Consider the following 12755-nt stretch of genomic DNA (forward strand, 5'->3'; position numbering starts at 1 on the left):
TCCTTTCTCAGTTCCCCATCATTTTTTTTTTATAATTTCCCAAATATTCCATCAAATATGCGTATACGAGATATCTCAACTTCAACTTTGACCCATTGAGGACGAGTCCCGAGAATAGTCGGGCATTTGTCTGTGGGAAATGCGTGTTAAAGCAAAATCAGTCCGTCCTAAACGGGTTATAAAAGGCAAAAGCTCCCTCGTATACGGGAAGGGTGGGGAAAGCACTCTCCCATGCACGCTTTCTCCCTGTTTACCCCCCCCCCCCCCTGCATACAAGTAGACTATGGCTACACTTTGAGTTTTCCAAATAATCATTATATGCCACACATGCACCAAAACGTTTAACTGCAATCAGAAAATACAGAATCTCCCTCATGTAGGAGGGAGAATAGGGCTTATCCCCTCCCATCATTCTGCTATGTCTCCTTCCACAGACTTGCACTTCTCTGATTGACAAAATTTCCAGATATTCCAACAGAAGTGTGCGCCAGATTGTTACATTTCAGTTCTAAAAGTAAAAATAAAAAAAAGCTCCCTCGAATATGGGAGGGGTATATCTTGCCACCCTCCCATTGATTAGTCCCCTCTATTACACTTTGGGGAATGACACTTTCCGAATTTCCCACAAAAGTGTGCTTCAGATCACTTCATTTTAATTTTAAAAACGCAAAAGCTCCGTCGAGCGGGAGGGGGCATCCCCCTCCCACACCCTCTCCTATACCTCATTAGACTATGTACATTATATACACACAGACTGATGGTGCACACGCGGAATAAAACATGCCTTTTTTGTTTGATTGCTTTAGACAGCGTTCATGAAATTTATTGTAAGAATTAATACAAGAAGTTTATTCAAAATGAATGCTACCACTTTATAGGCAAATTGTTTAATGATAATCCACATCAAAATATCCTGCTACCTTAAACAAGTGGGGCCGTTTCAAGTCGATAAAACACGCTAAAACAAGCATCAAATTGCACCATTTACAACATCAAAATGCAAAGAATTCTCACCGTGCGAGGGGGGACACCCCCCCCTCCCACACCCTCCCCCTCTCGCTCGCTCCGCTCGCTCGGGCTCGGTCGCTTCGCTCCTTCGCATAGTAACCGTCCCCAAGGCATATTCTGGCTACGCCGGTGCGTCTAAGCAAGGGGGGGGGGGGGGGGCCTTGACCTTGACAACCCCCTCCCGCAGCCCCCCCCCCCCCACACACACACACTGAAAAACGTTCCGCGGCCCCTGAACTAGCATTTAACTCCGACTATCCTTCACCGTGTTCAAGATCCAAGATCCTGATGTTATCACCAGATAGAGAGACATTATTGAAAAGCCAATCAAAACGAATAATATTAATAGATCGAAATCGCAATATTTGACACGAGATTGTATGTGTCTCTTTGTTTAGTATCCCCGCGAGTACAAATCAACTCATAAACAAACAAAAAAAGAAAAGAAAATGAGAGTCTATACGTCACAACCCAGCTAACATTTGGACGTTTTCTGAACGTTCTTAAAACGTTCCAAGTTCATTATTTGGACATTTTGCCAAAACGTTTTCAAAACGTCTTTTTGTGGAAGGTTTTCGACGTATCTAAAACGTTTGAAATGGACATTATAAAGACGTGTTTTTAAACGTTTACAAAACCAATAAAAACCTTTCGGAATTTTTTAGAACCTGCAGAAAACCTTTTGGACGTAATAGACGTCAGTAAAACCTTTCAAGAATATTCAAAACGTTCTGTGGACATTCTGCGGACGTCCAGAAAACCTTTGAAAACCGTCTAGAACGTTAAAAAAAAAAACGTTTTAAGTACGTCTGAAAAGTCTTATGACCCGTTCCAGAACGTTTAGAGAACCTTTCAAATCCGTCTAGAACGTCCGGAAAACTTTTAAGAACGTCTACTTTTTTTCATTGGGTATTTAAACAGAAATTATAGTTATGAGATTATACAGGCACAATCAGGGATTAATGTATACCCTATTATAATCCTAATCAATCCTATCCTAACCTGTCCCTAATGCCCTATACCACCTATACCTATACCTATACTACTTCCTATTCCCAATTGATGAATTTGTTGTTGTTGGTCGTTTTATTGGCGCTTTTCAATTAGTCTGATTATCTGCGCCACGTCTTCTCCATATACTAAGGGGAGTCATGAAAGAGTCTATAAGCTCAGTTCGGTTGATCACGTCACGCTCACTCTGCTCTATAGGTTTCGGCTTACCTGTCAAAGTGCCAATGTGCGAGATCAACATATTTCCCTCCACCGTTAATAGCGCAGCATGTGCAGTGCATCTATATACAAATACATATAAATATACTCTTTTTCCCCCATCTACTTAAAGGGATGGCTAGTACCTGATCCAGTGGGAATCAGGGGGAATGCTGGGGTGATTGTTCCAATCCTTGTGGAATTCATTTAAGAGTACATTATATTGTTGTGTGAAAATTATTTGCTTCAGAATGGTCTCATATTCAAGTAATGTGCAGTTTAATGTTTCCAGGTTAGCATGCCTGTATAGAGTGACGGGGCGATCGTTAACAGCCCGTTATTCATTGATACCATTCAACTGGAAAAATTGCTTTAATCCATACAATTGCAATAAACATTTATACATAATTTCAGGTAGCGATTGTACCATAATAGCATTAATACCATCTTTACCTGCCGCTGTATTTTTCATTTCTTTAAAAGCATTCTTTAACTCTCTCATTGTGAATTCCTCATTGAAAGGACTATCAACTTGCTCATATAAATTTGCTTTGATTACTTCATTCTCAATAATTATCCTTTTTTTTTCTTCTTCTTCTGAATTACATATTTCATCTGTTTCGATCAACTGAAACGCCTTAGCAATAAGATTTGCTTTTTGTGATGTATCTGTTACCGGTGCCATCTTATCCATCTCAAATAAATTACTACTGACATGAGTTTTCTCCTTACTTTTCTGTAATCCTTTCACTTGTTTCCAGACTTTACCCACATCCGTCGTTCGATTTAACGACTGGCAGTATTTGAGCCAGTATTTATACTTTTCTTCTCTTAAAACTTTCTGAGCATACGTTTTCTTTTCTTTATACTTTACCAAATCTTGTGTCTTATAATGCCTTCCTACTCTATTTCTATATCGATTTTTCTCCCTGATCACCTGTTCACATTTCTCTGTCCGCCATGGCGCTGGATCCTTTCCTTTTCTTCCACCTATTATACCTTTTTAATATTTTCTTCTGCTACCTCATTAATCAAACTTACAATCAAATTATATTTTTCTTGAATACTCATATCTTCTATCACTTGTAAATATATCGAGATGCAGACATTTATCAGCAATTCTTTTCTTACATAATTATATTGCAGTCAACATTTTCTAAATGACCACACCTTTTCATTGATTCCTGTTCTATTTTTTACGATCGAATATTTTCGAATCAATGAACATTTTAAAACCAAATGATCACTACCAAAATTATTTTCCAATACTTCCCAATTCAATTCATGCGCAAACTTTTGCGAAGCAATGGTCAGATCTAAACATGACCAAAGACCTGTATGCGGGTCCAGTCTAGTTGCCGATACGTCATTTAATAAAACCAAATTATACTTTTCTAAAAAAATTAACCACCACCTTTCCATTACTGTCCTCTTTCCTTCCACCCCACACTACACTGTGGGCATTGAAATCAACGAACAATATGAAATCGGTAAAACAATTTTTTTTATCATATCTTCCAATTTACATACATTTAATTTTTTTACATGGATTGTAATGATTTATAATCGAAACTGGTCTATTAAAAGAAAACGCATCTATTCGTTGATACTCCTCGGAAGAGGGGGTTTGCATCTCTTGAAAAATGATAGATTTATGAATATAAATCACCAAACCGCCTCTACCTCCTGAACCTCTGTTCTTAATAACAGAGTTGTAGTCAGGTATACTGAAAACATTATATTCTGTAAACCAGCTCTCTTGTACTTTAATATCTGGTATATTTTTCCATTCTTTACCTTCTATAAACTTTATGTAAAATTCTGTTCCACGAGCATTCATGCTCTGGGCATTCCATTGTAAAATATTAAATACATGATCTGTGCGACGGGAGGTATCCTGTTCGCTTTGAGTATTTTGAGACTGAGTATTTTGAGACTCATTGAAGACGTTCATGAATGAGTTCGGGTGACACATCTTGTATATCTTGGCATCGTTTGGCTGCTTCAACCACAAGTCTAATTCGATTCGAATGGGTTGTTTCTTTATCCAGATTATTGATGATGAAGGTAACAAATGACAGAAAGTCAACATTAACATTGAAAGATGACCTAGATGGTTGTTCTAGTTCCCCTATTGCTTCTTTTTTTCATCTACAAGTTCTCTTTTGTCCGTTTGGGTTTCTTGATGCACCATTATTATTCTCTGTTTCAGGGGTGGGCTTTTAACTCTATTTGATTGTGTGTTTGTACATTGGAGTGCCCTTTTTTTCTGGTTCTCTTGGGGTAAATTCTGCTGTTTTATTTCACCAGATTGTTGTGTTGTCTCTACTTGTTTTGAGGGTTGGATATTCGACATACTCTGTCGATTCATTCCAGTAGACTGTTGCGACCTATATTGTTTTGCAGCTTGTGCATACGACACCTTGTTCCCAAGTTTGAGCGTCTGTATCCCTTTAGCTTCTTTGTAGTAGATGAAACCTTGGTATGCTGCCGAGTGGTTTTCTTTGCATCTAAAACACTTTGGGTTGTCCTTTGTCTGACATTCTTCAAAGTGGTGGTTATCACCACATCTCACACATCTTATTTTCCCTCCTTACACTGGCTTTTTACGTGTCCGAATTGTTGGCATTGGAAACATCATGTGAGGGGAGCTACGTATTCATGAACTCTGTATGTTTGATATAGGAATGTGACAGATGAAGGCATTTGTTGCGAGTCAAAAAACAGTAGCACCGAAGGGGTGGGGCCTATATAGTATCAACGCAGAGCTGGAGCAGGCATGACACGTCCGTTCACTATACGAGAGTCAAAGATCGTATGTGTATCTGCATGAAGACATGGTTACTAGAATTAGATCACACACACCTTAATTAGGCCTATTAACAAATGAAACTACCTCTTCATAACACAATATGAAATTGTGAATAACTGAAAAACAACGTATAGTTAAGTTTATTTTTAACACAGAAAGTTTGAACCCAGCATAAATCTTTAGATTTCAATGTCTTTTATCTATTTCCACTAGTTTTCAAATCTTATATTTTCTTATTTGAATATTCATGGTAAAGAAACGAATGACAAACACGTAGCGGACCAAATAAAACGTTTTTTAAACGTTCATTAAAGATGAAGTCGACGAAGATAATCTGAGTACAGTATAGGCCTAAATGAGAAAGCATATACCCACACAACAATTGCATTGCAGGAGCGTCACCAGCTTTTTTCAAGGGGGGGGGGGGTGCGTTTATATTTCTGGTTCCACTTCCGGGTCTCATCAGCTAAGAAGCAAAAAAAAAAAAAAAAAAAAATACGCCTTCAGCGCAACTTTCTGATTCCCAGCAACGTACCCCCCCCCCCCCGTGACGCACATGAACTGAATTTGTTTTGTGTTTCTTATTCGCAATTTTGATAGATAACCAGCGTACCTCCTTACTTTTTTGATTGACAATAAACTGTAATGATATTTCACCGGAAGTTTGAACCAGATTATTGAAATTCAATGCTACAAATGTAAAGGCTTCTTGGGGGGGGGGGGGGGGGGGGGGGGCAACCACTCCAAACACACCCCCCCCCCCCGGGTCGCTGTGCGTATAGATGTTGCATTTTCATATTTTGCAGATATGGCTGAACGGGCAATTCCCCGATTCTTCATGCTATATACATATGCAATGTAGGCCCTATGTATGCAACTTGTGTATATATAATATGTATGTATATTTTTTTTTAATCTGAAGACGGAAATAAAAACAAACAACAAACAGCATTTTCAAGTGAGCTGAACAATATATGAGAAAATCTCACAACAGTTAAAGAATTGTTGATTTTATTTCTTTGCATTTAAACAATAACCCATCACTTTATAGGTTTTTTAATTGACAATTTTCCTAATATTTCTCCCATCCAGTTCTAAAAATGCAACACTCCCTTGTGTGGCACCTCTCTCTGTAACAAAAAAAAAAAAAAAAAAAAAATACGCGCGTCGATTAGAGAATACCGTTGTGATAGGGTTTTAGGTTAAGTTTGATGTGAGAATTAGGATTAGGGTTAGGGTTAGGTTTCTGGGTAGAATTTATGTTTGGCTTTATAGCGTGAAGATATTTCATGGGAGTCGAAGGAGCAAATGTCATGGAAGTTCCATGATGGAACCCTCTTGCTTGCGAAAGTTTGAACATAATCTATTCACACCGGGTGTACAGTCTCTAGCAGTTTTTGCAAGTTGACAGACGTTTCACAGACACCATACTGCTGTACACACCGATCACTTGATTGCTGAGGTGGCCCTGTCGTCGTCATCACTTCCTTTTCCAGTAGTTTTACAGTCAACACCATGTTTGAAGTTACTGATACACAAAGTAAGTAAGGTTCCATATACCTCATGGATGATTATAGAGTGATTTAGTTACCAAAATCTCGATAATGCGTGTTGTAGATGCAGATGGTAGTCTTCGCGGACGGGTGTGTATCTCTCAGTCCCAGCTGTCTATATTAACGTTGTGCTACACTAACTGTCCTGTGATTGAGTGTGAATGAACAGCATGCAGCAGCAGCAGGCCAGGACAGGGCATGGCAGGGAGCATGCTAACTATTCACAGCCCTCTGGCTATAATAATATTAAGTATAACCCGTTTAGATTCTACTACTACTGTAGCTCGTTCTGCAGTGGTTTTGAGAAAAAGGTTCAGACTCCAGATTTGTTGTTGAATGATGAAGAAGTTGTGGGATGTGTGTGGTTTGTTGATGTAATTTTAGACCCTATTATACTTTATAGTATTAAAATTAAATCAAATTAATTTACTATCGAATGTGGTTAATAATATTAAATTACTGTTGCCGTGCATGCCCGTGTTTGGTGTCTAGTGACTAGATGTAGAGAGTTCTGATTGCTTATTTTAACGGAGAGAGGACTTGTTGTAATAGACCTTATGCATTGACGTCATCACTCGCTTGACAACCTATCGCGACGCCATCTTAGAGGACAAGCAAAGTCCTTGACAATGCACGCGTGCAGCTAGCTTATATGCCTTTCTTACGTACGTTACCGGCGATCGCCTCACCCCCCGCCAGTCCCCAGGCCAGTGGCAGCTTTTTTACATTCAAACAAGTTTGACATGACATGACACATTATTTGGCAATATTTGGGGTAACTTTCTCACATTGTGCAATCGAAATACTCACAGTAACTAGAGTATTCCTAGGTTATATCGCAGAAATTTCCAATTGTATCCTTATCGCAACATCGCTGTTCGCTGGCTGTAAGTCGCCATTTTGAGTTCTGTTAGCCAATCACATACGAGGTATGTGTTTTAATAAAAAACACATAGAAATCTACCTCGCATGTGATTGGCTAACGGATTCATAGGTTCAAGAGCTGTTACGACCGCTGGTAGTTGCATCTTTTTTCATGAAAATTGTACCAAAATGTTGGATATATCATTCATCTGGTGAGTGCAATGCATACCTCAAATGTCGATTTTGCTCTACAAGCTTAAATTTGCCGATCTAGGGCTGTGGATTACATGCAATAGAAAAGACAGTAAAAGAAACACCGATGTTGTGTGTAAATGCACGTTGCCTCACGTGTAAAAGCACGCTCTAGCAACGCTTCGCTTGCCCTCTGAGGGAGGGCGCCCTTCAGTTGGTAAGACCGTGACGTCATATGCATAAGGTCTATACTGTAATCAGTATCTGGACTATTAATTATTAAAGCAATGAATGTCTCCTTGTGCTTGTGACTTGAACCATATCATGTCACTGTGTGAAACATAAGATACAATGTATACAATTACTGTGTCTAGCTCTTAAACCTGCTGCAGCTTCTCACAGGAAGCTATTTACTGCCCTGGGATGTACTATGGTAAATTTACACAATGACATCAAAAAGGACAATGGAAGGCGAGGTGTATTTTAACAGTTAGCAAATATCAAATTTACAGATATAATCAAAAGCAAGAATCTTCAGGAATGAAGGAGGCAGATTGAGAATAGGAAAAAGAAAGTTTCAATTCTACCTGTTTCTTTGGGAGATGCTGTAAATTATTGACAGGTTATTTCCACAATATGCCTCATACACAGCTGGAACTCTTGCACAATAGATGCTGTGTGGAGAAGCTGTGGGACTTTCCCGTGCTTGGTTGCTTCCCTCCCGTGGGTGACGTTGTTAACACGCTACAAAATCTCATGCCTATCTGCTATCTGACCTTAGCATATCTGGTCATACAAAATAATTGTGATCAATTGGGAAGTCATATTCATACCTCACATTTCATTTTTGAAGGGCAATGTCATTGAAGCTCCTTTTCAGTCCTAATCCTACATCATCTCTTTTACAAGCAATGTTAGATTATCATTTTTTTTCCCTTTAATAATCATTTTTCCTGCTTTGTTTATTTCAGAGATTGGCATTGGCCTTTCTGGCTTTGGTATTTTCTTTTTGTTCCTCGGCGTGGTATTCCTATTTGACAAAGGATTGCTGGCACTTGGAAATGTAAGTCGATTGCAATACTAATTACATGTATTTTAGCAAAATCCTGCACTATCACTGGTCAAAAGCTGTGTGTTGATTTTTTATTGGCCGCACGCTTCCTCACAGAGAACAGCCAATGTAGAGTGTAAACAAATTATTGGGGACTTTGAGCAAGAGTTCGCACACTTGTAGCAAAGGTTTGCGCAATCAGTAAGAGACGCCTATTGGCTAGCAAACCATACATCAGGCACTTTTGCCATGCATCCAGTAATTACTAGATGCATGTTTTGAATTTACTGGATGCATGGTTTTTGTCTATGGCAAGCCAAAAGGAAATGCATCTAGTAAACTTGCCATCAGGTTAAATGATCAAAAAATGGATTTCTGGCAAGAAAATTGTCCCCCATTCTATAAAGCAGATGACGCACATATATATCTTCTCATGTGTCATTAGGAATAGGGTGTATGCGGTAACTATGGAATAAAGTCTAAACCCACTCTGCTTCGCCTCATGGGTTAAGCATTCCATACCATTCCATATGCACACAATTCCAACTGACACACTCAGACTTGTGCGTCATTTGTGTACTGTATTTGTATGTTCCAATTTCACTGCTTTTTCAGGCATCTAAACTTCTTTTTGTGATGCTGTTGTTGTTTATTATTGCATATTATACGATGTATTATACAACATGTAGGTCATTTTCATTCTTTTTAAAAGCCTTTCGGTTGACAGCTTTTAGAGTCCATCTACCATATTGTATTTGGGCCTACACTGAAAATTTTGCCCCACATTTCTTGTGTGAGTAATTTTATTGATACTGCATGTATGCTTCACATGAGAAGGTTGCATGTATTTATTTAACATTAGGATAACCTTGTAACTACCACTTGCATGTGCAAAGGCTTTGTGAACTATCAATCCACAAAAATGGCTGTACTATCAACCTTCACCATGAAGTCATGCAATAAGGATAAGAATTGGGTTCCAGTTCAATACCTGTTGGAGAGAAGTACAGTAATTTGTATTAAAAAAAAAGAATCATTTTCACCAGAGTCATCATACTGTTTTTCACTTTATGATCATTATTGTTCTTGGTTCTATGTTCTTGTGACAGATTCTCTTTCTGGTTGGTTTGGCATTTGTCATCGGATTGGAGAGGACTTTCAGGTTTTTCTTCCAGCCGCACAAACTGAAAGGCACAGGATTTTTCCTTGGAGGAATTGTCATTGTTTTGATTGGCTGGCCTCTCATTGGCATGATCATTGAAACCTATGGATTTGTTGTCCTTTTTGGGTAGGTTTTAATAACTTGTAACTCACTTATTCTTTGACAGTTCTCATATATGTAACTCTATCTTGGATAGCAAATATGTAATACAGTGTATGCAAGTAAAAACTTTAAAAAAAAATCAAAACAAATTGAATGATGAAAAGAAAATGAGAATGCAATCTAACCTTAGTGAAAAATTTTAATTTCATGAATATTAACAGAATGCTTTTTGTTTATTTCAAATATGTTCAATACATTGAGTGTACCATTAACTTCTATGTTACCAGAAACTTGGCTGCTGCAAGTTATAATATTGAGTGTAAGCATCTGAATACAATATTTTACTGCATGCCATAGTGTACAATGTATTTCAGTCACTCTGAAGTTACCAACATTCACTGTGTGTCATGAGTTTCCTTACTTGATGAGAAAGTTTGGTTTTAACGTTGTTAAATCCTTATGTGACTAGTGTGTGAATATTACTTTTCTTGGGTCAGTCCCATTTTCACAGATTCTTGTCAGCTTGGCTCCATTCGATTTGATTAGAGACAATAGTGCACAGCTCATTCATGAATAGTAAATAAAGTGTTTTAATGTTTTTTCTTGCAGAGGATTTTTCCCAGTTGCAATCAACTTTCTGAGAAGAGTACCAGTCATTGGAACTATACTAAATTTACCAGGAATCAACTCTGTAAGTGAATATGATACTCAAAGATGAAATGGACTCATTACAACTACATGCAGTTTATTGTTTAAGAGAAGTTGATTTATATTTGTTAAGAGAAAGAAAATAACATTTTAAGCAATTTCTTGGATGGGCTGTTTTGACATGCAGAGGATTCATAGAATTTTCCTCCTTCCTTTGTGTGTGTGTGTGTGTGTGTGCCTGTCTATCTCGGTCATTGTGTCTGAAATTCAAGAATGTTGGATTCATAGTCTCTGTAATACAACGTCTGATTTTATTGCATAAGATAAGTGGAAAATGGCAGCAATAAGAACATGGGAACGAACAGCACATATCATGCAAACATTACCATGTGTGTCCATTGCAGTGGAATATTTTGAGAAGTATATTATGATAAACATGATTAACATAACCATGTCAAAATCTCGGAGCTTGGGTATTTGTTCCATGTTCATCGTGTCACTGCCGGCAACCAGGGACAGCCTGGTGGTAGTGTCGCTGCCCGGAAAGCAGTAGATGACAGGTTCGAGTCCCACTGGTTTCTTTTTTCCGACATGTTTGTAAATTTACAGATCAGCGGTTGCGATCTTGACAAATTTGATTTGTAGAGGGAGACAAACTGAAGAAACTCACACCTGAAAGTATATCATGGTTTGCTTTGCTTTGTTCTAATGGCAAGAAAAAGTTTTGTCAACGATCAGTATCACTGTCTTAAGTGCATATATATCATCATGCTACGTAACTGTGTGCACAGTTGTCTTTTTGTTTTGAAGAAATATTGTAATAAAGTAATTCCCCATTTCTTGTCATACTTCTCTTACAGTTTGTCAGTAGGTTTGAAGAGCACAACACCAATGTATAGGACTGGACTGGTGGCCTTTTGTATCTTGCTTGCTGTAAAGTTTGTCTTCAGCAAACAAAAGCTGAACTTTGGATGAACCATGGCTGCTGAAAAATGAAATCATCTCAAGGAATCATGTGACACTTTGCACCAGAAGAAAGGACTTTGGCAACAATGCCGCAAAGATGCCAAATTTTGGAGCATTTGCATTTATGTGCCAGGAGATTGATTTTCTTTTCTGTAAACTTTGTTTGGACCTGACATGACAGTCTTTTTGAAGTAAGCCAGAGATTGCAAGTTTCTCAACTGGCTAGGAGTGAATAAATGCAAGGGAGCAAGACAACTGAGGAAGGGGGATGGGGGGGGGGGGGGGGGGGGGGGGGGACATGGGAAGGGAAGAGGATGGTGTTGTTCCCCTCCCAAGATCTGGAGCTTCTTCATTTTGGGATTAAACAAATTACAGCTTGGTACACACCTATAATACAATTTTACTTGCATAATTCTCATCTATTTGTGATATTATGGAAGATGGTCATGAAAGCCATTATTTTTAGCATTTTTTTCCCCAAAAATATTGGTAAAAGGTAAATGAGTCTAGGTTTCTAGAGTGTACGACAGACAGGAGTCGGTAGATAGCACAATTTCTAGAGACCTCTATGAATTATTTATTTAGAATAGCAAATAGCTGTAATTTGTAAGATACAGCCAAGTGGACATCGTCTAGCCAACAGAAAGAGTATAAGGAAAAAGTTTACCATACTTGGTTCTGCAGTGGCAGGCTTCCTGTCTGATACACTCGTATTTATTATTGGTCTACTTGCGGATATACATATATATATATATATATATATATATATATATATATATATATATATATATATATATATATATATATATATATATATATATATATATATATATATATATATATATATATATATATATATATATATATATATATATATATATATATATATATATTTTTTTTTTTTTTTTTTTTTTTTTTTTTCCTGGGAGACATGAATAAATGATCACTGGGTGGGTGGGTGGGTGTGAGACTCACACAATCACACTCAGAATCTCTTTATCAAAAGAGTGCCACATACTGGTACATCAGCTACATTCAGGTTCCTGCTCCATGGAGAATTACCTTCAATTTGGCTTTCATTGCCACCTTTATTAGTACATTTAACTGAAAAATATTGCAATTTAGATGTGGTCTATCCATTTCTCAAACCACTATAAGACATATTGTATTTAGACATGATCAATGAAT

The 12755-nt window shown here is 37.8% G+C and overlaps 1 protein-coding gene across 1 annotated transcript; it reads left to right on the forward strand.

Moving 5' to 3' along the window:
* The first annotated feature begins 6469 nt into the window (after positions 1 to 6469).
* On the forward strand, positions 6470 to 11808 carry LOC139719386 (vesicle transport protein GOT1B-like). Its single transcript, XM_071630804.1, has 5 exons — positions 6470 to 6569; positions 8610 to 8701; positions 9799 to 9977; positions 10563 to 10644; positions 11462 to 11808. Exons 1-5 carry the CDS (start codon positions 6545 to 6547, stop codon positions 11498 to 11500), a joined length of 417 nt encoding a protein of 138 aa, XP_071486905.1. The 5' UTR covers positions 6470 to 6544; the 3' UTR covers positions 11501 to 11808.
* Positions 11809 to 12755: the final 947 nt, after the last annotated feature.

This window comes from Diadema antillarum, unplaced genomic scaffold (assembly GCF_040938485.1).
Source record: "Diadema antillarum isolate AM-2024a unplaced genomic scaffold, OU_Dant_1.0 scf00000110, whole genome shotgun sequence".
Lineage (NCBI taxonomy): Eukaryota > Metazoa > Echinodermata > Echinoidea > Diadematoida > Diadematidae > Diadema > Diadema antillarum.